We start from the raw sequence: 24,656 nt of genomic DNA, 5'->3' as shown, positions 1-24,656 counted from the left end.
TCCCTTAAAGAACAACATGAATACAGTTTTTCATGTGTGGACTAAAACCACTAATAATCCCGGTGAAGAAAATGGCTGACACTTCGCACAAAGAAGCACGAGGAAGAAAACTACAAGAGCAAATAATTTATTTGAAAACACCACAAACAAAAGAACCAGCCTGAACACACTGCCAAACCAGCTGAAGCAAGAAGTCTTCCCTAGTAGCAGCCACACACCTGTATTAAGCATTTGATTAGGCAGGTGTGACCCATTAACCCACTGCTGGTTTTGTTCAATTAAACACCTGCACACACAATTAAACACCAACACACACAATTACCCCATTTAGATGCATTTGATGTGAAACAAGCTCAATTATTGACAGTAATTAAAACTAAAAGACAAGATCCTGAGACATTTAACAAATTAAACAATTAAACAATTAACAGTTCTGGGGGATAAGTGAAGTTTCTCCTTCACAAATTCTATAGATTAAGTGATGATGAAATAAAGGAAACTCTGGAATAGATCATAATTGAGGCATTGACAGTGGTCTTGCATGACACCTAGAGAGGGGGAATCTAGCGTTTCTTCATCCTTGATGGAAGCATATCAGTAAAACGTATTAAATACTGGTCATAAACCATGATCATCTTATAGAGATGAGATGCAATGTTCATATTCTCACTATACAAGCATTCGAAGCATGGCTGATACCTCAGTCTGACAGCACTGAACATGTACTTTGTGGGACTGAAAACCTCATACAAGGTGGCAGCCCATCCTGTCCTATCTGTGTCATACAGTCATACATCCCTTTGATTCTTGCCCTTTCTGCTGCTAGAAACTACTTTGTCCCCCCTCTCTCCCCCACTCTATTCTCCACAACTTCCCCTGCTGTCATCTGTTCTTTCTGGTTGAGAAAACATGTACTATCACACTAAATATTGTCAATGCTCATGAATTGAAAATCTTGATTTGTAAAGAAAGCAATAACTTACAGGCAGAATCCTGGATCTCATCACCATGTCACAAGACCACAATCAAAATCTACAGGCTGCTAATGTTCTACAGCAGAGGTATGTACTGTGTACTGACTTTATGAATGATCTATCTAACGACTTGCCATATGTCATCATACCATCAAACCATTCAGAAGACTCAAAAAGGAAGAGAGTGTCAATGTGAGTTTATGTAGAGATTAGTTTACATAAATATCATGCTTATGGAATGGTGTACACTGTGACACCAAACCACATGGTTTCATAGTCAACATATTGGAAGGACTACCCTGTGTTATACATCTGAAAAAATGTATAAAGTCAAATATGACCAATGGTTAATCAACTTTTGCTTTGATGAAAGCTACACTTTTCGTGGCTTCAGGTTAAAGAGCCCACTAAAATTTCCTTTATCACTGTGAATTTATAATTAATTTATAATATGCATAATTCTTAGATATCCTTTATGATCCAGATAGTTAAAATGACTACAGCAGCTCGGCAACCGCCAACAGCATACCAAAAAAGAAAAGCTGCTTGCTAACGACGAAGCTGGTGATACAATTCAACGCACTGCAATTTTGTGCCATATGCTTGCTTGTCTTGCAACGCGTTACCGTTTCTTATCTGCCTCCATCGAAACGTGGTAGCCGTAGACTCGGCAAATATACGGTAGTGTCGCTTTAAAAAGAAAACTCCGCCCATACGGGGGACCCTGTTCGACGTAGCGTGAGTGATTGGTGATGAAGACACTGGCTTGAAATAAATATTTTGATTGATTGGGGGTTAGCCTCGGTTAATCCAATAAGAATCACCGAGATCGTCCTGTGGGCGTTACTTCCTGCAGTTTGTGTTTTTTGTGTTGTCAATTTCACAAATTGGGGCTGCTCACAGGTACAAACAGCTGGGAAAGAATAAGAGCAGGTATGTTAACTGAACGACGCGTACGAGCAAGAAATTAGCCAAAGATTACGAAAAGGGTGAACGGCGGTAGATTTCTAGCGACTGTGTTTGCACAGCTTCTGTTATCCCTAGCTAGCGAGATTGCCCGGCTAATGTAGTTGAAGCTTTATAGTGCGGGACATTGAATGGTATCCTGAACTAGAGCGAGATCCAGCAGTGACAGGAGGGTTTCTGACATTGGTTGCAATCGGCGGACTTTACTTGTATTAGTATTGTTTACCATATTAGCGAGGTGTGATAACCGGCTAGCCCGTAAACTGTCATTTACCGCCCGAGCAAGCTGGTGAGTTAGATTGGCTTCCATGGCAAGACGCAAGTTGAAGTTGCTAGCTACCTAGCTAGCTAGTGAAGAGTTGGTCAGTTAAGTAGCTTGAATACTAAGTTAGATAGCTAACTGCAGCAGTGTGAGGAATTGACTAGTTTGCTAAGAAGCACAGAAAAAAGCTCTGCAGTATTTTAGCTGGCTCTAGCCAAGCAGCTGGCTATTGCGAACTGAATGCAAATTCGTCATCGTCTTGTGTTTTTTTTTTTTAAATTACAGGAAGAAAAATGATATACCCAAACACTGTTTTCAAAACTAGACTAGGAAATTACAGACCCGTAGAAGTTATTTCAATCAGAAATAGAAAACCAGCTTTCTAACTAGCAATTCACATGCTTTTTAATGTGTGTTTTTAATCCCCGAAGGACCAGCATTCGATTGGAAGGAGTGGACTCTTGAATTGCCACGAAAATGCCGCTGCGCTTCGCGTCATGCGTATGTCGGAGTGTTGGAGGACTTCGACTGCATAAGTAATTTTCGTTGAGGAGGGCTGTTTTATTACACCGAGACTCTCTGGTACCTGGAGTTTAGCCCGAAATGACCAGCCGGCACCTGGCTAATCTGTCCCAAGTGTGGGAAAAATTCATAGACTGCAGGATGCACGGAGCCGAGCCACAGGTAAGTGATACACAAGGGGACGTAACGCCGTTACTGTAGCTAGTTAATTAAGAAGCTATCACAATACTAACTTTTTCCAAGTTGTGCCCGAGTGCTTCCTTACAAGTAGCAATGCGTGTCAGAGCTCTTGAAGACACTGCAATATGTCAGCTCGCCAGTCTTTGACAAGATTAGATGAAATGAAAGATCTGTCAATTTTCAATCACAAAGAAGAATATTAACTCGGTGCATTTTAAACACAGCTTTCCTCAACCCTTGGTCACTGGCGAGCACAGTCAGGAAAAGACGGACATTTGTTGACCTTTCTGGAATTGTCTTACCTGATATTCTACAGAATTCTATACTGGAATCAAGCGTTTGACACTCGGTATTTTCCACACAAAACACAACTTTAGTAAAGAGCAGCCATGCGCCCTCATATTTACCATGAATATTGCCAGTCAACTCTTCCCCTTTCCGTCATTACGTCTCTGTACTGGACGGTAGGCATAGTTACAACACGTTATCAATATGCTGGTTTTGTTGGTTCCTTGAAAGGTTAGCACGACGTATATTATTTGTATTACCCTATTACTGGAATCAGGATGTAAGCTGTGTCTCTTTCTGAAGTGACAGACAACAAAGCAAAGGTTCGATCAATTCCAGCCTTCCTCTCTTCCTCTTCAGCACCCCCACCAATGTGAAATATGAAAACTCACACATCCCATAATAATCTTGAATGTATGATTCAACATAGCTGGATAATAGTGGAAGATTTGACCACAGAGGCCAAAGGAAAAGGCCATCATTTTTCCCACCGTTCCCTAAAATATACACTGTTGCAGTCTCTCTCTCTATTTCTATGCCTATCTTGTGAGATTTTCCTCCTTTCCAGAGGACAACCCTTCTAGCCTTGAGGGGGGTCACGCTAATATGAGGCATATAAATAGGGCTGTTTCCTGTCTCTTCCCAAGCGGTCTTTCGAGCAAAGCTGTCATTTGTGGGAACCCATGAAGCATTTCCTGTGCCAGCCTCTGCCCAGTTATATGCAGCGCTCACAGACACTATGTTGCATCCCCCAAATCAGCTCGCAGTGCTGTCCTGCCGCAGCACACGCTCATGAATCCTAATGCAACAGCACATGTTGTTTTCTCTTTCTAACCAGAAAGCAGAACTGACTGAGAGATGGACCAAAAAAGAATAAAATGAAGAACCACAGACAAGAGCTCTCAGTAGGGCAGCACACGCGTTCAGGGCACAGAGAGTCTGGTGCCACGTCAGCTGTGCAGGGTTTTGTTTAGATGTCATTTTCTCTGTGGTGGAACTTGTCCATTTGTGGTCTGGGCAGTAGTTTGTCCCGGGGATGCCCCTTGTCTTGGCAGGCCAGGACAGAGGATTGTATTTTATTGGCTCTGATGGGGGCTGGTACTCAGAGGGCTCGGAGGACTGGGTGGGGTTGTCATTGTGCACAAGGAGTGATGACGCTGTATGTCCGTTCACCACTCCTGACTGGCACTGCCTGTGTAAACACTGCAGCCGAGGGGGTGGCGTAGACATTTCCAGGTTATTGCAGAAGCCATTAATCAAATGAGGGTGGCAGTTTGGCATAGTATTTAATGACCTGGAGCCTTCCGGTTCAAATCCTGGATAGGAGGTCAGCCAGCCATTGTACCCATTAGTGAGGTGACCTGAGCTAAAGAGTTTCAATTGGGGGGGGATTGCTCAGATTTATTAAAATCAGATTTATTACAGTCAGATTTATCTGGAGTTTGGCCTAGTTTATTTTCTCACAAATCAGAGAATTGCATTTCCCTCCATTTGTTAGGATGCATCAGTATTTCTTGCTTGTAGCAATCACAAACATGTTAATTATTGTATGTACGGAAAAAATATATGCATGTTTATCTTTCAATAAGCTTAAAAATGAGTTTAATAGTCCTTTACATGACTTTAATTGTATTTTAGGATGTATGTGGTAAAATTGCTGTCTATTACTGAAAACACCAGTTTTTAGCTGTAATTTTACGATAAGAGAAAGGGGTAATAAATTATAAAATGCAGAAAGCTGCTAGGGTTCTGAACTTGTTTTCTTCAGGTTGTGGCCACTCGATACGTGGCCTCATACATGAATAAAAAAGCAATTTGGGATTCTAAAGGTATTTAATTTGGAAACAGTTGGAGTAATCCTTCATTTGAATGATCAATTATATGTGGCCTAATTGCTCTTAATGGATTAGAAAGGACATTTCCAATGAAAGTAACTTAATGAGCAAACAGCACAGTATCTTAGGCTCTCAAAGAGAATGTGGCATTACCAGTCCCTGTAGACTAGTTGGCTTAATCTTGTTTTAATTAATATGGGTCAGTGTGAGAAGTGGTTAGTTTTGTGTAAAGTCGATTAAGGGTTGTAAGCAACAAAGGGTGAAACAGTCTGGCCAGCTGGAGTGGTTTTATCTTCCTGTTTAGACCAGTCTGTACACAGAGCGGATGAGAGGTGTGTTTGCTCTCTCTCTCTAGGATCCTCTACTTGATTGCATCGTCCTTGTCACTGTACTGTAGGTTGTGTATTTGTGTCATTTAGGAATTGCATGATCAGTTTTCAATAGCTGTACTGTAGGTTCACCCAAACAAGTGCATTTGTTTGCTGTGGGTGAGGGCATCTGGTAGGATATAGTGATTTGATTGAGTGGGCATGATGGCCTAAAGCCTGTAGGATTATAGATAATATTATAGCACTGGATCTGTAAGGGGGGTCATTGTAAAGAGTAACCTAGACCACTGATTCTCAATCCTGGTCCTGGGGCCCCCCTGCTCTACACGTTTTCCCATCTTTCCCTGCTCTACCTACCTGACTGAACTCATCAGTGGAACTTTTGATTAGCTGAGCACACCTGATTTAATCAAGAGCATGTTAATCATTTCAATCAGGTGTGTTTGGAGCAAAGATAGATAGAAGATATGCAGGACAGGGGGCCTCCAGGAGTAGGACTGAGAAACACTGACCTAGACCATGCTTATGCAGTCCTTAAGGGGGCAGCTTTACTTGCATCTTGAGGCTTGGCTCTGAGATTTGCATAAAGGTGTGAGAGAGGCTGCAGAGCGCTGATCTGACAGGCTCCATATCCACAGTGGTGTTGGGGGAGTGCATCTGGGTGCAAGAGGAAGCCCGTGTCTGTGCGGAGTGCCGTTTTTGCACGTTCTCACCCCACATTGATGCAAATCCTTGTCCCACCTCAAGAATGGACAGTCCAGACTTCCAGACATGGAACAGAACCTGCTGAAACAGTAAAATCAGTCTCCAAGGCAAAAGCTCTTTGTGTCTCCCCTCTCTGGTAGCGCACTGTGTTCAGAAAACTGCCATATCTGTTTATTGAGATGAGAGAATTCCACAATGCTACACTAGCACGTCCTATAGCCCAACGCAAGCCGATTAAAGCCTGATTACGGTGACTAAAAACAAGTATTGCCTTCATAGCTGTCAGCTGACCAAGTTAGAAGGTTCTGTGTACCCGGATTTTCAGTGTCACAATACTTGTTGTGAGACTCCAGGAGTCTAGACGAGTGAGTCAAACAAAGCTGGTGACCCATCATCCCATGATCAGCGTGTAACCAGTGTGTAAGTCGTAATTTTCCTAAAATGTTTTGGCAAAGAAGAGTTCTCGCTGCAAGCCAGCAGTGAGTGGAACTGACTGTTGAAATAATTTCTGTAGATGTTGTTGAGGATTAGTGTCCCATAGTGCTAGCCTTTTGTCGCCCCTGTGTAAGCCTCCTGCTGCGCTGTGTGATCCCAATGCAGGGACTGTAGAAGGCAGGCACATTGCTGCGTGACCAAGGACAGCTCATGAAAACAGCGGGTCCAAAATCCTCAATCCATGGCAGACGCGCTGTGTGATTTCCCACCAGCTCATCTTATTGATTGGATGGTGTGTGGTAGTGCCTCAAAAGGAAACTTTATTTTAAAGAAACCCTTACAGCCGCAATTAGTGGATAATAAGTGGATTACCAATGAAGACAGCATTCAGTGCTGTGGAGATGACGGGTCGCCATGCAGCAGTGTGACCGCGTCTGTTGCTGTGGTCAGTTTTATGTAGCTTTCTTCAGCCCCCTCCATCATTTTAAACATGCATCACGTACACACTTTTCCTTTTGGGCCAGCATACTAATGAAACCTGACTCTTCATGAGGAGGAAGTGAGCCAGAGCTGAAGGACTGGGGCAGTGAGTGTGCTTTGTCAAGCAGCTTCTGTGCTTGCAGTCGCCTTCCCTCTGTTGAGGGAAATATAGTAAGTTATCAACTGAATACAATCTGTCACTATTTTACACAGAGGCCACTTTAATGTATTTTTTTCTCTCCTGTCAAGTTTTGAAGCTGCACTACTGAATCAAACGGTCCTGCACCACTGACTCTTATACTTGAATTATATTTCTTCTCTCACCTCCTTGACCTCCCTCTCTGCTTCCTTATTTTGTCACTGCCTGTTTTTGTTTTCAGAATTCATGCTGCCAGCAGGGATGCCTTGTTTCTGAAGACTTTAGACACGTCTCTAATTAGCAGGCTCTTCACCCATCCGTGCCTGTGTTAATGAGATTGCACTTCCAGGGACGCAGAGAGGGCAGCCGCACAGTTTGGCCTGTGTGCTTGGCACCACCTTTTCGAATGTCAGCTACCCTTGCTAAGGCTTGCTGAAACCAAGGTGTAGGGGGGTAGGCTGGGGACCTGAGTGTAGAGTAGCTTAGTATGATGGTGTGCATTTCAGATTTAATTTAAACAGAAGCTGACTTTGAAAATAGAAACCTGGTTTATTGATGGATTCTTTCCATTGCTCTCTCTGGAACACACTTCAGCTGTTTTTGCACTGTGTGTTCAGGCAGATTTCTGTCTCGTCATATGGGTATTGGTGGGGAAAAAAAAACACTTCTTTTTAACTTGAGAGGAGGTGTGGCTGAAGTCGCTGCGATATTGTGACACAGGGGTTAAAAGATGACCACATCTTTCGTTGCCATGGAAATTGTCGAACTGGAGAAAGACACACGGGTACCAGCTGCAGCTTCCTCTCTTGATTTACGGCACTTCATTACACCAGTAGTTAGAGCTTTTTTTTTTCACGTGACTGCACCCCCTTCTGGTTTTCTTGCCCTGCTTAATGAAATGTGCAGGGCAAAAGGGGAAGTTGAAATCTTCTTGATCTTACGTGCTGTTTGCCTGTTGTCTGTGTGGCTCGACCCCATTTAATTTATTCTGGTTTCCCCCCGGGGCCTCTGCCTCTACTGCAGAATTCTGTGAAGGGAGGGGCGTACTACCACGCTGCGTGATTGATACTACCACAGAGTGCGTTAAGTCAGTGAACATGCCTGGCTGGCTCCGAAATCATGCGCTCGCCAGCGTTTCCTTTTGCAAGGGTCACATCATCAAAAGGTAAACGCCTACCATGGGATTAGAATGGCCCCTGATGCTCCTGCAAGAGGAAAGAATCAGTTGGTCACCTTTCCCATGTGCTTGCAATTTTACACAACAGCTGGAGGTGCAGGAAGCAGCAGGCAAGCTTTGTTTCCATCTTCCTGGATGTTTGGAAGACAGGGCTTCCAAACCATTTTGCTTTGCTTCAGAGGGCAAAATCTGTTGGTTTCTCTTGGCCTGAAGGCATAAAGGCTGAATTTCTGTCTGTCCTAACAGGCATGCGGGCAGACGTGAAGCGAAATTTGAGACAACTTTTTCTCTTGTTGTTTTTCTGCCTCTGCAATTTATTTTTCACCATCAGTCAAGGGTAGTTCTTAAATATTTAATCATCTTTTGAAAGCCTGTCCTGTTGTCTTCAGGTATAAAGTATAGCCAATATGAGCATAATTTCATCAGCAGTCCATTCTGTTTGACATAAAGGCCTTTTTCATTTATCCAAACACTAGTTGAATAAAGTAAAGCCTAGTAATTCTTTATATTCATTCGTTATGTGATGAATGGTTAATACCAGTTTAACTCAGAAGGGAGTCCTTCCTTTATTAGGAGCTCTCACTTTCTGAAGCATTAGCGTGCGCCGGGTAGGCCACATGTTACACTGCTCTGTTCCTTCCTTTGTTACCTCTCTGTGGCGGCTGTTGCAGAAACGCGGTAATGACCGTGTCACAGGTCACAGTTTCAGAATCGTCGTTACAGCACTCGCGTCTGCGTTGTGTCACTTTCTACAGCTTTCAATCAGAGCGTGTGCTCACAGGGTCTGTCTCGCCGCTGCGGAGGTGGAGGGGAGGCGCCTTCGCGGCCTGTAGACCTGTTCTCATCGAGCTTTGAGGTTTGTCTTGCATCAGAGGCGGGATTGCCAGAGAAAGTACATCCTGTCACTCGCGCTGAAGTGTCTAAGGAGGACGTGGATGTGATCTGCCTTTGTTGGAGACTGACGCCGTGTTTTTCCAGCTCTGCTACCGGCTTGTCTTCAGGAGGAGGTGATCTGGAGTGCCAGGTGTTGAGGTGTGCAAGCCCTTATGTAAGTTCTTGGTTTCTTGCTTGGCTTCTGCTGCCTCGCTCTGCGACCATAAACAGGGGGCAGGGGTGACGTTGTTAATCTGCCTTTTCCTGCTTACGAAGCTGTCAGGCCACAGCTCTGCGCCTCTAGCCAGAGTGGAAACAACACATTATTCATCCTGGGGGGAAAAAACTTCGGGGATAGTTTATAACAGATATCAGACTTTGCTGCAGATAGAACGACAGCTGCATCATGCTTGCGGTCCTCAGCCGCAGTTTGTATTGCTTTGGCACAACGGCTTTTAAATGACAACCGAAGTGCCCTTGCTTTGGTGTTTAGTGCTCCTGTCCTGGCCAGGAGAATGTGCCTCGCTTTAAAAGAGCTGCATGTGTTTGTGGAAGAAGCACAGTGGGGTGCAGTGGACAGGCAGGCTGTCACAGCAGCTGCGGGAGCTGCACATTAAAACCTCTGTGGTCCAGAGAGGAGGGTTGGCCTCAGACAGCACCAGCCGCAAAATCACTGCAAGCTTCGAGAGCGATATCGGCAGCAATCCCCGCATCTTATCGAATTAAGTTCAGCAGTATTCCCTGGAGGACCTGCATAGTACGGTAGAGGGTGAATTTAAACGCTGCATGCTCTCTCTCTCTCTCTCTCTCTCTCTCTCTCTCTCTCTCTCTCTCTCTCAGCAGCGGTAATGCATATTATGTACCCAGGCAGTGTTTACTGGGGATAACCAGAGGCAGGAAGCTGCACACTTCCCCCATGAGTATGAGAGAGATGCCTGTGATTAACCGTCTGCTGGAGGAAACAGTCACAAAGTAGCTCTCTTGTGGAGATTTCCTCCACAGCCAGGCAATTTCATGTGGGACCATCACAGACCCATCCTGTTTTTCAAATATTTCAATGACATCATGCTCTGGCTATTTAATTACGCCTGGTCCATTTATGCTGGGGTGTGTCAGGTCTGGGAATTATCCAGTTGAAAAAAATTGGAGTAAATCGTACATGTTAAAGCTTTGTGATTTACTTTGTGTGTTTTTATTTTTGGTCTGCAGCTATAGCCTGTTTACTGATCATTTCTGATAGTGCAGGCTACCATGTTACAGATTTCATCCATAGGTAAGGGTTTCTGAGATTGAAGCTTTTAATAAACCTGCACAGAAGAACGGCAGCTTCAGCACACACAGCCACCTTTCTGCTATGCCTCATGTACATTCACATTTCAGCATTTAAGTGTTAGAATGGGCAGCAGTATAGCATAGTGGTAAGGAGCAGGGCTCGCAAGCAAAAGGTTGCTGGTTTGATTCCCCGTTAGGGCATTGTCGCTGTACTCTTGGGAAAGGTACTTAATCCAGGATTGCCTCAGTAAATATCCAGCTGTATAGATGGATTACATGTAAAAATGTAACCCATACAAGTTGCTCTGGATAAGAGCATAACATAAAAACAGTGTAATGAAATGTAAAGGTGTGTATGAAACAGTCTCAGGCCTTTGTTCTGTTTTCAGAAAGGTGAGCTCCTCCTCTGTCTCTCTTTTTATGTCCATGCATTGCCCATTTCCAAAGCCGTAGACTTCTCCCCATTGTTCTCTATTGTATGTTTTTTCCGTGCTTGAAGAGGGACTGCAGTCAAATTCACTGTGCCTGTCATGTTAATCATACAGAGATCTTACTGATCTAAACATGTCCACAGGCAGAGGGACAAAACTGTAAAGATAAATGACACTGAAACGGCAGCTTTATGAAAGTTTGATGAGTGTGCTTTATGAAGTCTGAGAGAAGAGAAGAGAAGAGAAGTCTGGATAGCACCAGCTTTTGTGGAGAGATTGCCCATATTGGCCATTTTTTTGACGATGGTGTCTGCTCAGCCCAAGTTTGCTTATCGTTGAAGGATGTTCTCCTTTGCAGATGGTCGGTGTGTGTAAAACTGTGTACTGTAAAGTATTTCCTGAGAAAGTTAATTTCTCTCTAAACCTCAGACCACCGTTCCGTTCTCTTCAGTCTCAGCATGAAGGCGAAGGGAAAAACCTTCAATCTATTATGAAGGCAGCTAGCGTTGACCGCTCATGTGGCACTACAATGCCTCCTCATCCTCTGAGAATTGGCTGTCGCTAAGCTGTAATCATTGTCATTCTGTACTTGAAGCGTTGAAGTGGTCTTCGTTGAGCCAGGCTATTGGTGTACTGTGATGGACAGGGCTCCTGATTACTTTAGACTGAATGCAAAGTATTGACGTGACTGGCAACAGGGGAGTAGTCGAAAATTTCAATTTTGAGCCCACGCCTGTGGTAAGCACACCAGACACCATCCTGACATTGGGCGGCATCCATATACGCACTGATGTTGCGAAGACATAAGGTTGTGGAGGAACTTATAAGCATTGGCTAGGCAGTAATTAAACATGCTCAGCTCTGAAATATGATTTAAAAAAATCTGGCCAGCACAAACATTGGAAGTTTCAAAGTCTTAAGGCTTAAACGCTTTTGAAAATGTATGCAAATATTACATTTATGAAATAAGTGATTAGTTGCATGTTTACATTGTGTTGGTTAATCTTTTCAATGGAAAGCATGCTTCAACAGCTGTCAGAATAACCTGAGTCCTTGCATACACTCAGGAGGGCAGAGACAAGAATTGTGTCTGCGCTTTAATGAACTGCTTCTGAAAATGAACAATGAAGCCTTTAACCTCCATCTAGTGAGTATGTGCCGTTTTGCCATTTTAGTTTTTCTCTTGGAGTGTACCAGCAATTGATAGGGCAGATCATGAAGCGGCAGAAAAAGGGATTGACTCGATTGAATTTTTCATCTGTTTTCGTTGAGAAAAATACAGATGTGACTGCAACCCTTTGACCCCTTTTTTCCAGGCAAAATGTGCACTGATTAGACTTCCACTGAAATGAGCAGCGCTTCTGTAAGACTATTAGCTGCGTTTTGTCTGTAATCAAGTTAGACATCTGCTGCACTGTAGAGCCTGGCACATGAAACCTGGAGAGCCTAATAGATCAGAAACATGGCGGTTCAACCAGCATCGGCCTGTGACCTTCCTCTTTGTGTCGGCACAGGCACTGGCTGGGCTTTGGTAAGGGTTCAGCGGGCGTGTGGGCGTGCAGGCGGGTGTTGCCAGTCCAGCTCTCTCAGAGGGGGAGGGGGAGGGGAAGGATTTGAACGGAGCGCCATTCCTGGAATCCTCTGTGTGTGTGCAGTCTAGCTCTGAGTCATCACAGTGGAGTGAAGTCAGCGGCTTTGAGCTTGCTGGCAGGCCCCACCAAGGAGGTGGAGGGACAGTTGGAAGTGCGACCTGTGTTGTGGGCAGAAGCCTCTGTAATGTTGCCGCGTCACGAAGAAGGTAGACGGGGATCGGGGATGTGGAGTGGGTGGGAGGGGGAGAAGGACATTGGTCAGTGAAACATGAGCCAGCTGTCACCTACAGTATTATGTCTTTGGGTTTTTGCCAAGCAGGAAATGGAGCACAAACAACAATGGGTCACCTCTCCCTGTAACGGCAGAGAAAAAAGAGAGATGGAGAGAGAGACAGCCAAACAAGCACGCTGACAGACAGACAGACTTGTGTTTCGTCGTAGCTCCTGTCCATGTGTCGTGATTCACAGTAACATATTCTCACAAAAGCCCCAAGCTGCCTAATTAGGCATCTCTCTGACACACTTACCAAGGTTATGACCTCCTTGGGGATTACTTTAGACACACGACATTCATCAGACATGGCAGTAAAACCCTGTGTTACCATATTATACTACACTGATCCATTTACCCTTTTTTATTAGATACCTCACACATGGTGTGTGATATCAAGAGCCTTTTTAATCTGCTGATGAATAGTCCTTTGATGAATGTTGAAATTAATATGAAAATTCATCTGTCAGGTTCTGTGTTTGAAGAGACATCCTTAATAAGCGAAGTGGCATCGCATGGCTAAAGGTTTGTCACAGTTCATCTTTTTTTTTTTTTTTGTCCCCTACCTTGAGCTTGTTTTCTCTTGTTTCCCTTCTTGTCAGGCTAATTGGCCCAGGAGTGAATAATTCATCTTTCTGCAGCCGCTGTGATTCAGACTGCTGCTTCTCCTCGTGTTCCCACCCGGCTGATTCTGACCATCACACACACATCCTCCCATGGCCCTGCACCGGGGGGGTGGGGGCGCTGGCAGATTTTCCTCATTTGTCTGTTCTCTCAGTCACATTCATTCCTTTTCCCCCTTTGACTTCACTTAATTTGTGACATGAGATTGAATGAAAGTTGGGAGGGTGGATAATTGCCTTTACTGCAGCCCAAGGAAACCCTCCTGACTTTTAGACAGAGAGCCGAGTCCTCTGCAGTCATGAGGAAAGCCATGGGGGGGGGGGGGGGGGGGGAGTGGGGTGATCACATCCCTGTTCTCACTTCCTCTCACATTTACAGGAAGTGTGAGACGCCAGGGTCTCCACTTGAGCCCTATCATGTGTGCAAAACAGAATGATGCAAAAAGTGAGAAAACAGAAATTCCAAAAAATCATGCCATAACCCCATGCCCTGTCATGAGGAATGAAGAGTGACTTGGCTTGTTTAATAAGTTCTCCCAGCTTGAGGAAGTGAATCATGCAGATTGGAACTCTTGAGTCAGTGGCTGTAAATGCTGGATAACAGCAGCCACATTCTGCCCCATTCACTGTTAGTTGGACCAACATTTCTCTCACGACAGCTAGCATATTAGTTAGCATCCTCACTGATGCCTTCTCCTCTCTGCCGGTTTCGATAGCTAGCAAAGCTGAATAGTGCTGTCGCTGTGGCTAAAAGCTAGCTCATTATCAGAGCTTAGTTTGGCCTCAGGGTTCGTTTCTAGCAATGCTAATGACGTGTTTCCACAGAAAACAGTTTACATGACTGTTTGGTATCAGGAACAGAGATCAACACGCTTTTGAATTTTGTAACAACCTGCCAGATAGCTAGCACTGACATACCAGCACTGTGTAGCACCACTGTGATAGACTCTCTGATATTACTGTAATGAAACCATCTGTAGTTGTCACATCACAGTCAAAGAGTTATTTTGGTCTGTGCTTATACCGCGTCAGTGTCCAGGCTTCTTTATTTGTATAGCGCCTTTCGTACGCTAAAATGGAGCACAAAGTGCACAGGTAAACATTAAGAGAGGAACACGGGCAAAGTATACAATAGCAGTCAGAAGTTTGGACTCATCTGATTAAGATACTGGGAAAACATGCATTCAGACATTTTTATCTTAAGATTTATGCTTAAATTCTTGAAATTTGTTTCTTAGGCATCAACTTCGCTATTTACATTTTTCTAATGTTTAACACCTTTTTTGGTCAATGCATAATTCCATTTGTGTTATTTCATACTTTTGATGTCTTTAATATTGTTCTAAAATGAGGAAAATGGTAAAAAAAAAAAAGAAAAAAAGAAAGAACCCATGAGTAGGTGTGTCCAAACTTGACTGGTACTGTATAATGAAGTTAAAGGTGTTCACAGATGTAGAGTCTGTAATTTATTGTGCTAGTGCGGGCCATAGCTTTGGAGCATGAAAACAGAAACCAAACACTCGATCTTTTGCAGTTCACCTTTGGTAAAGTAAGCAGACTTGCATTAGCAGATTGGAAAGCTCCTCTGATAAGGAATCAAATCTTTGGCTCAGCACTTGAATACATATACATTCAGTGCTTTAAAACAAGTTAGAGAGCCTATAAGTCTGTTCTAAAGCATTTAGGTAACGAATACAGAGATGTATATGATGATATAAATCTTTTATTCATTTTTGACAAAGGTTGTGTTACTGCACTTTGAATTAGGTTTAGTCCGTCAGTGGATTGATTTTCTTTCAGCACTTAAATGTCTGACAGACACTTCACTAATGGGTTGTGAGTGTAGTCCTTATTAGGTAACACATAGATATACAACTGAGTATTGTCCGTGTAGCTGTGAAATTTTATCATCATGGTTGCAAATTATTTTGTCAGTTTCAAAGACATCATTTTAAATTTTCTGAATGCCAGCAATGTCAGTGGAAGTGCTTAATTTGTTTTTCACTCCTATCCACCAGCTCCTCCATGCAGCACGAGTCAGGTGACGTCAGAGGGATATTAACAAGGTCTGTAAATCAGACAGTTGCTGTGGGATCCAGGAAGTGCCTGTGGATAGTGTTATCCACGGTAGTCTTTTCTGTAGGTAATGACCCTTAAAGAAAATACAGGAATGGTGTGACACAACTACAGTGCCAGTCAAAAGTTTGGACACACCTGCTCCTAGAAAGGTTTTTCTATTTTCTGTGGAACTGTGGAATAACACAAATCTTATATTTTAGATTCTTCAAAGTAGCCAAAAAAATATTTGTCCAATTTCAAGCATTTAAGCGTAAGTTTTCAGATCAAAATGTCTTTAAATCCATACTTCTCATTATCTTAATCAGATATGTCCAAACTTTTGACTGGTATGCATGTTTGTATAGGGTGGGAGTTACATTAACATCTAATCCTTGAGAGATGACCAGGTCCAGAGTAGAGAGGACTGATTAGTGTTGTTGTGAGATTAGGGCAGAATCGTCCTACATTCATGCACATTCACCTCCACTCACTCAAAGCAAGCCAAAATATTAGCATTCAGGCTATTTGGTGATTTACAAATTAAATTTGTGCCACTAGGGAAACTAGACCAGAATAAATGTGACAGAAATTTCGCTGAAAATTATGTGTAGATATTATTAATTTGATGTTTGTTTTAATTAGAACTGAGAAAAAGAGAAAAGAACAGCACAAAACTGTTTTTGCGTTAAGCGAGCAAGCACAAACCTGTCACACGAACACATCAGACTTCCTGTGTGAACACAGAGAGTAAACAAGTCTACCAGTACCTCAGGTTTGACATGCCTCTGTCAAAATGATGAGTATGACTTTATTAATTTGCAGAGACTTTTTGTTGCCACACTGACTTGGGCAAAAATGTTCATCCAGCCCTCCGGGACTTGATTAGAAATGGCAGTAAAGATAAATCATTCATGAATATGTCAATAGAGGTAGCCGTGTAACAAAATGATGGGGTTAATGCCCTCTTACTATGACTGGCTGTTGTTTCTGCACCTGATGTCGCAAGCTGATACCCGTGCGTGCCCCTCCTGTGACGGCCGGCTGAACTCAGGTCTTGTGATGGTGAGTTGGCGCTCTGATGTGAGCAAGCTCCGGAGGGCAGCCAGACGTACTGTGCTGGCCGCTCCTTCGGTCTCGCGCCACCAGCCAGAGAGAGGGCTCCAGGCTGCTGCGTCTGCCACATGACTCCCTGGCTTCACAGGCTAATTTGCTCTGTTGTTCCTGTCAGCGGATGCCTGTTGTCGGGCTGGCTCTAGAACCATCTCTTTGCCCCAGCTGCACAGACTCCGCCATCGCTTGGCAGGGCAGCACTGGCGGTACAGTATGATGTGGGGGCTTTACAGACTTGAACATTTGAAATAACAAATGGTGATTAATCTGTGTCATCCATCTCCCAATTACCCGCTCAGAAGTCTCGGCCTGTATTAAACGCATTCAGTGTCAAAAGAGCTCTGTGAGAGCGGTCCAGAGAAAATAACTGTAACGGGAAACTGGGGTCATTCTTGTCAGAACTCCTGCTGAACTTTTCGGCAGTCTCTTCCCTGCCAGCAGTGTAACCCCTGATGATCACAGTTGACCCACATGCAGGACAAAGGCGCGGGCGACATACCTGGGATCTTTTGGGGGTGTGCGTGTGTGTGTGCGTGTGTGTGCGTGTGTATGCGTGTGTGTGCGCGTGTGCGTGCGCGTGTCTGTGTCTGTGTCTGTGTTCGTGTGTGTGCGTGTGTGTGTGTGTGTGTGTGTGTTCCTTGTGCCCTTGAACAATGTCACCACAGTGAAGTGAAGTGAAGTCAGCTGTTGGGCACAAGCCAAACATTGTGCATCAGTAGCAAATATCCTGACCCTTCAGTGTTGCACAAACACTTCCAATGCAGCAGAACTGGTGGAGGTAAATCTGTCACCAATATGAGAATTTCCAGGATAAGCCTGTGCACCAGCGAGCTCAGGGCCGTGCTGCTGGTTTGCCTTTTTTTGAAAAGTCACAGTTCGGCACACACGTTTGCTTCTTGAGGTGACACACCATGAGCTACAATGAGGGTTTGTGTTCTGTGTGCATTCCACAGCTGCTGAGGAAGGATTTGCTTGTGAGACTGTGTGGCTCCTGTCCTCTGCATAGCCCAGCTGTGAGGCCTGGTCTGCAGGCCTGTGTATTTCCCCTCTTTGCCTTGCACCCACAGGGATCTCATGCTGCCTTTGCTCACCTGCTTTTTCCACTGCATGCTGCTGTTGCCTGTCTGCACCACTACCTGCCTCTCTCTCCCCCCATTTCCATTTCCTGTCTTTCACCACTCCATATCCCTTTCCTCTCTCCTCTGTCCAGCCCCCTGGCGTGCCCCCCAGTGGTGCCCCCCCCCCCCCCAGTGGCGCCCTCTGCTGGCTGAGGGTGTGGGGTTAGGGAGGCTGGCGGAGGAGCTCAGCCCCCCTCTGTCCCTTCTCTCCCTTCTCTTTCACCCTTCCTGGAAGCGCCCCACTGGAGCTGGTGAGTGAGGCTGTGTGTCCATCCCTCTCCACCCTCCCACACCCTGTGTGTCTGTCCATGGGCCAGAGGGGATAATTATGGAACCAGGTGCATCATATTCTCATGCAACACGGAGTTGGATCAGGTATGAAATTTCACCTCGGGCGGTGTCACGCGGACAAGGTGCGTTGTCAAGGCAATAAACCCATGGGGATGGCTGTCGCAGACCACAGTTTAGTCAGCACCAGCTCTCAAAGGCTGTAACCCATTTGTTTGCTGTCAGTGAGACATGTTTCAGAGCAGCTGCTTTATACGGTTGGCAGCGCTATCAGAAATAAAAGCACTGGAGCCAGAATACTCTCGGATGTCTTCAGATCATTCTGTCTATCAGGTGCTAAGAGGGTGTAAAAAAACAACTTTTCCTGCCATCCATTGCAAGCCAAAAAGGGAGGAAACTGAGTCATTGTGCCCCTGTGAAACATGCTATTCTTTTCAGGAGTTAGAGTGTTTATTTCCAATCACTGCCTTGCCAGTCAGAAAATTATTTAGCCAATGTTTGAGCTGTAAACTCAAACATCAAAAGATGCATCGTTAAGGACTTGAGTCAGAGAGGGGTTCTGAAATTCTTTGTTGGGTTTATTGGTATGTACTGCTTGAAAATGAGACCTTTGTGTGTGCGTGTGTGCGTGCGTGCGTGTGTGTGCGTGCATACTGCTAAATAATTTAGCTGTCCTCTCTCCTCAGCAACTACTTCAAGCGCTTAAGCAAACTGCAATTAATTTTTGAGACCACAAGCTGTATTTTAAGACATTTGCCTTTTTCCTGTAGCATTCTCCCAGTATGTTTAAGCCTTCAGCCATCCATGTGGTGTTGCTCCTGTATTCCTGAACAGAGCGCGCTGTGGGATCTGGTGAAACTGGGGGTGCTCCGTGTTCACTGCGTGAGTTCAGGTCCAGTGCTCTCCCAGCTGGAAGTGCAATAAGACCATTTCTATATGGAGACTGGCCTTGGGTGAGCAGCTGTCCACAGCATCCTGCTGCAGGGGTGGGTGCAGGTGCAGGTCTGACTCAGCTGTGCTAGCACCCATTCCCAGGGAAGCTGAAACAAAGGCCTCTTTAGACTCCAGCCTTTGCTTTTCCTTCCCGGCGGCCATTGTAGTTTCTCCTCAACACGCATGTGATCTTAGGACCGCAGTGGATCCGCTGTAGTCTTTGTCATGTTTGTCGTTCTCACCCTACGTGTTGTTTTATTTTTTGGCTATCACAGTCTAGTTATATGACAACCCAGGATAGCTCCCGTACTTTCCCAGGCCTCCGTGTCCAGAGGGGGCAGCTGCACTGATCGTTGGCTGGAGCACTTGGGTGTGTACGCCTGCCCCCCTTTGGGCCACTTTGCCCATGGGTCAGGTGACATACAAACACCTCAGGATTCCCAATCCCAGTGTGTGAAGGGTGGCCCTCCATGTGCTCTGCTTCAGAGTGGGGGCACAACTACATTACATTACATTATTGTCATTTAGCAGATGCTCTTATCCAGAATGACTTACATACGTTACAATTTTTACATGTTATCTATTTATACAGCTGAATATTTAATGAGGCAATTATGGGTTAAGTACCTTGCCAAAGGGTACATTAGCAATGTCCCAGCAATGAATTAAGCCGGCAACCTTTTGCTTACAATCCCTGCTCCTTACCACTATGCTACACTGCCACCCAGTAGGCCAGTATGTTAGGTGTCGAGCCGAGCTCTGGCCTATTGCTGATTTGTGCACATGAGGAACCCTGGCTCCGCTTAACGAAGTTAGCCTCGTCCCATTCCGGTAAGAGGAGAAGGAAACAGGGCTGTCTTTGGCAGGGTCAGATGCCGCGTGGCTATAAAAAGGAGGAGATAACAACCTACTCTCCTGTTACAGTATCAGAGGCCAGTATTGTCCTCGCTGTCGTCCACATGGGCACCCTCAGCTTCTGGTGTTCCGCTTGAATTCTGCCACAATGGAGATGCTCAGTACGCAGCGTTTTACCACAATAGTCTCCTCTTGAAGCATGTTCTACGCAGGGCAGTCAGGTGTGAACCTGAGAGAGGTTTTGTGGTGAGTTGTTATGCCGCGGCTTTGTACCCAGCGTGTTATTTAGCTCGGCAGTGTGTGAAAAGCACCGTTTCTAAGAGCCTCTCCTTCCCTGAGAGGATAATTCACTCCCTCTCCCTCTTTCTCTGTCTCTCTAGGTTAGTCTGCAGTGCTTGGAGCGCTTCCTGTGCCTCTTCCACTGTGTCCAGCGCCTCCACGACCCCGAGACCAAGGATGCTGTGAAGTTCTGGTACGTGCATCTATCTGTGATGTAACCAGAGCAGTCACAAGTGCTGAGTCCTCCTGCTTCTCCGCAGCACCTCACACACGTGTTCAGTGCTGTGTGTTGGCGGGAGCTGACTCATGTCACACAGTGTGGAGGCGGTAATGAATGTGTGTGTGTGTGTGTGTGTGTGTGTGTGTGTGTGTGTGTGTGTGTGTGTGTGTGTGTGTGTGTGCATGAGAAGGGATTGAGTCTGGTGGCCCCTTGCTGTGTAGTGTACATGTCATGTCATGTACATGTTATACATGTTGGAGGAAGTAAAGAGCAGGGGTGGTTTCTAGTTGTGGCTTTTTTGTTCGTTTGGCTGCTACTGTGCAAGTGAATTGCGACACCTGCCTGTTCACTCTGTAGGAGCATTGGAGAGGAAATGCACTGAAAGGCCTAGGGTTGGGGTAACCTCCCCATTTACGCTCAGAACACCCACAAGTAGAATAAAACGGATGTTTCTGACCAATACGTTTTGCATAAAAAACTATTTAACTGAAAAGACTCTCAATTTCAGCATCTTCCAAAATACAAGGACTGGTGTACAATTAGAGCCTGTTTTACGTTAGTTTACAATATTTAGTGGAAAATGTTCTTATTTAGCATTTCTTAAATAGGTTTTTTACATTACCACTTCATATGTCTGGGTATTTAATGAAACTTGCTTTAAGTAACAGTACAACATTAGTATGTGAGTTTGAAGGTGAATGTAAATACATGAACAATGTATTTGGGGTATGGCACTTTTTTTATCTAAACACTGTTAACCTTAGGAAATTGAAATTAGCCACAGTTCCTGTTGACCAATGTTGAGGAGCCCTACATCAAACATTTTGCTTCTGGTGATTCAGTATATTTCCACAGTACCTCTGGACCAGCTGGCTACAAAGCACACAGCTTTTAAGAAATGCTGATATAAGTGTCCAGATATTGTGATAAAAAACACTGGGACAGAATTATAACTATATTAACACTGTGTAAGTACTCCACTTGTGAGAATCAGGCAGTCTGCTTATAAAAATAAAGCACTGCTTATAAAAATGAAAAAACTCAGTCACGTTTAATGGGGTATAGTGAACGCAAAGCCATTTAATTTAATCACTTTTGTATTTCAAATTCCTATTTTGCAGTAATTGCTATAACCCTGAGCATATAGAATATAGAATATTTTGAGAATAAAAGGTTTTGCTGCCTGGATGTTTGCCTGTATGTGTTTAGCTGAGCATCGTCATCAATGCGTGGTACACTCCTCTCTCTGAGGCCCATGGGAAAAGCTCAAGGGTTGTTGTCCTGGGGCTCATGCTAAAGCTAATAGGGACGCTTTGAAGCTGTTTCTTCAATTAACTGCAACTGAGATGACATGTCTGGCCTTTATCTCATTCACTGATCTTATTGGCCTCAATTTGCAGGTTCTCATTGCGCAGTCGTTTTTGCTCTGGTCAGGCATTGCACTACTGGATGGTAGTGGGTTGTAAGAGGTAAAGTAGGAAGCCATACTTGCTTGAAAGGAGACAGCTATAGGCAAGATGTGGGATATAGAGGATTATAGGAGTCACAGCTCTGTTGTGGTTCATGGTGAGAGTAGATGTTGTCTCTCATTCATCATGATGTGCTGGTTACTGCCGGAGTTAACTGCCTGACTTGGACGTGGGCAAGGCATGGCAGCCACGGCTCACATTGCAGGAAACTGTAAGAATGTAGACAGCCAGATCGTCTGTGCCCATTCCTGGTAAACGGACTTTTAAGCAGTCAATTACGTTTATGTCACTGCTCCTAGTCAGCATCTTATGATTGTGAGATGCAGGGAGCTGGCATGCCAGACTAGCAACACTTTAGAAATAAAAATACGTATGCCCTGTGGGACGTTTGGCAAGAAGGAGGGCCATTCAGAGTGAGCCCTGTCCAAGTAATTGCTCAGCTATCCTTCAGGTTTCTCTCTTTCCTTTATGCTGCTCTCCTTTTAGACTGGAGCAGGCACTGACAGGTAAGGGCCGGTCAGTGCAGACAACATCAGACTGGTCTTAGTTTTGGGTCTAGTTGTCTGAACTGAACCCTTGTCATTCTTTTTTCTCTATATTGATTGATTGGTTCTGTAGCCATGGCGTTCAGACTGTATTAAAGATTTATCTTAGATTCCCTTGACAACAGTTTGGACTTTGTTTCATTGTATTTACAGTGTCAGTGTGTTTATTTGTTCAGCACCCGGGGGGGGGGGGGGGGGGGGGGGTGAATATGCTCCATATTTACACAGCTTACCAGAAAAATGTACTCGTATGCATAATATTGTGATCTCAACGGAAGTAGGCGCTATCCTGAAGCACATACAGCAGACTGCAAAGGCAGTGTTAATGTGAAACATTAACAGGAGTTTACTGTACCCAGGGGGCACCTGCGGATTGCAGATACACGTTGAGGGCACATGAGGCCAGGCCAGTATTCGGGGAAGTTCACCCGTTTGTCTTGTATCGTGACCTGACATTGCACAGAAGGGAAATGGCCGTGTTTTACTTTCACTCTCTCAGCCCTGCAGCATTTTCCACCTCAAAACCGCTGGCGGGAAGCTAAAGTGAAATTTGCGGTCCATCTGACATTACTGACCGCTCCTAGTTTTGACATAACGAGGCGTCAAAACGCTGTGTAAGTCGTGCCTGTTTGTTTTCCACAAAGAGATGAGAGTTCAGCCAGCAGGATCTGACAACATCACAGTTAATTAGCTTTCTATGAGTTTTTACGTGTTACGGGTGTTGTTGACTTAATTTACATATGAAATTCTTTCTTTTTACTGACACTTTCACACATGAAAGAGAGGCTGCTTGAACACACAGCTTTGATGCTTTGTAGGTCTGCACAGAAAGCATTGATTTATAATACATTTGCAAAGGTGTCTTATGTCAGCTTCCTTTTGCTTTTCTAATTCTACCCTGATGCTGTTTTATCTTGTCCTGTACCTCTGTTAATTTGCATTGTTTTCACAATTTCACAGTGTCATTCATTTGTCAGACGCTGTTATCCAGAGCAACTTACAAAAAGTGCATTCAGTAGGGTTGGGAATGTAGCCGTATAGGTACTGAATCATGTAATTCAGATTTTTCATTAGATCATATTATCTGTGCATATCTTGCCAAAAAATCCAAACCAAACTGTGATCATATTTGAAATTTGATGACTATCAGGTAATATCCTGAATAATAACCACCAATAAATTTGACAGGGCTTGTACATATCATTCATGGTCCTTGGTGGTAGTCATCATATTCCCTAATTTAGTTACAAAATGAATGAATCTTATCCTTCATGTCTGATTGTTTTTACATGTAGTACTTGATAGCTCCTAGTTTTTCCTGTTACTGTTGTGAGGAACAAGGTGTTTTCATTTCCTTTTCCTTGTGAAGTCACTGTTCAGGCAGCAGGGATTGCACTGGTAGATAGATATCACCTAAGTGTTGAAAATAATGTATGTTTTGCAGTTAATGACTCTCTCTTGATAAACTCATTACATTACTGGCATTAAGCAGATGCTCTTATCCAGAGCAACTTACATTGGTTACAGTTTTTTACAATGTTATCCATTTCTTCAGCTGGATATTTACTGAAGCTATTGTGGGTTAAGTACCTTGCCCAAGGATACATCAGCAGTGCCCCAGTGGGGAATTGAACCTGCAAACTTTTAGTTATGAGTCCTGCTCCTTTTGTCACAGTCCCGCTTCCATGCTTCTCAAAAATTGTAAAATAAAACCTTGTGCTTTGATTGTAAACTGGCTACATTTAAATTCACTGTGCCTCCTGAGGTGCCCAAGGTCCCCGCACACAAATGTGCCTCCATTGCCTGGTTTGAGTCTGGCAGACTTTGAAAGCAGTCTGGCTGATGTCAGAAGCCTGCACAGATCTGCAAAGGTCAGCTGTATCAGCGTGGGAAAAACGTCTGCAGCCCTCAGCCTTAGCAGGTTGTTCAGATCGTGGTTTATGTTACGATTCTGAGACTCTCTCTGCACTGCACTCAAGAAGCCACTGTGAGTAATGCAGGCTGCTCTGGGGCTTCTGGGATCTCCAGTCCTGACACTTGAAACACATCATCATCCAGAACATGAGCTTAATGTCAGGCTTTGGAGCAGGTTTCAAACTTTTAACGCAAATACAAATTAACACCAGTTTTTCCCTTGAAATCCACTACAGGTAATCAGGTAATATTATCAATATTGTTGTCATTATAATGTGCTATGCAGTCACCAGTTGGACACTGATCCACTGACCAAAAAAAAAAACACAAATTTCCTTCAACAATTAAAATTATTTAAATTAATTCATCAGTTAAACAGCGTGTAGTGCCTAACTTCTGTTAATTGCCCATGTCTAGTGGTGTTTACTGTTATCCTTTCAGAGAGGATGTTTACAAGTATGAAAAAAAAAAATTATCAGGGGAAAAAAAACGTCTGAGTCACTGCAACTGGCA

The 24,656-nt window shown here is 44.3% G+C and overlaps 1 protein-coding gene across 1 annotated transcript in view; it reads left to right on the top strand.

Moving 5' to 3' along the window:
- The first annotated feature begins 1,862 nt into the window (after positions 1–1,862).
- The window catches only part of lyst (lysosomal trafficking regulator), a 76,307-nt gene continuing 53,513 nt past the window's right edge, over positions 1,863–24,656 (top strand). Inside the window, exons 1-3 of the mRNA XM_036546317.1 lie at positions 1,863–1,907; positions 2,634–2,886; positions 20,097–20,188. Of these exons, the coding sequence (XP_036402210.1) occupies positions 2,806–2,886; positions 20,097–20,188 (173 nt within the window). The 5' untranslated portion in view covers positions 1,863–1,907; positions 2,634–2,805. The remainder of the gene's footprint in view (positions 1,908–2,633; positions 2,887–20,096; positions 20,189–24,656) is intronic.

This window comes from Megalops cyprinoides, chromosome 15 (assembly GCF_013368585.1).
Source record: "Megalops cyprinoides isolate fMegCyp1 chromosome 15, fMegCyp1.pri, whole genome shotgun sequence".
In the NCBI taxonomy this organism is placed as follows: domain Eukaryota; kingdom Metazoa; phylum Chordata; class Actinopteri; order Elopiformes; family Megalopidae; genus Megalops; species Megalops cyprinoides.
This window is presented reverse-complemented; position numbering and strand designations above follow the sequence as displayed.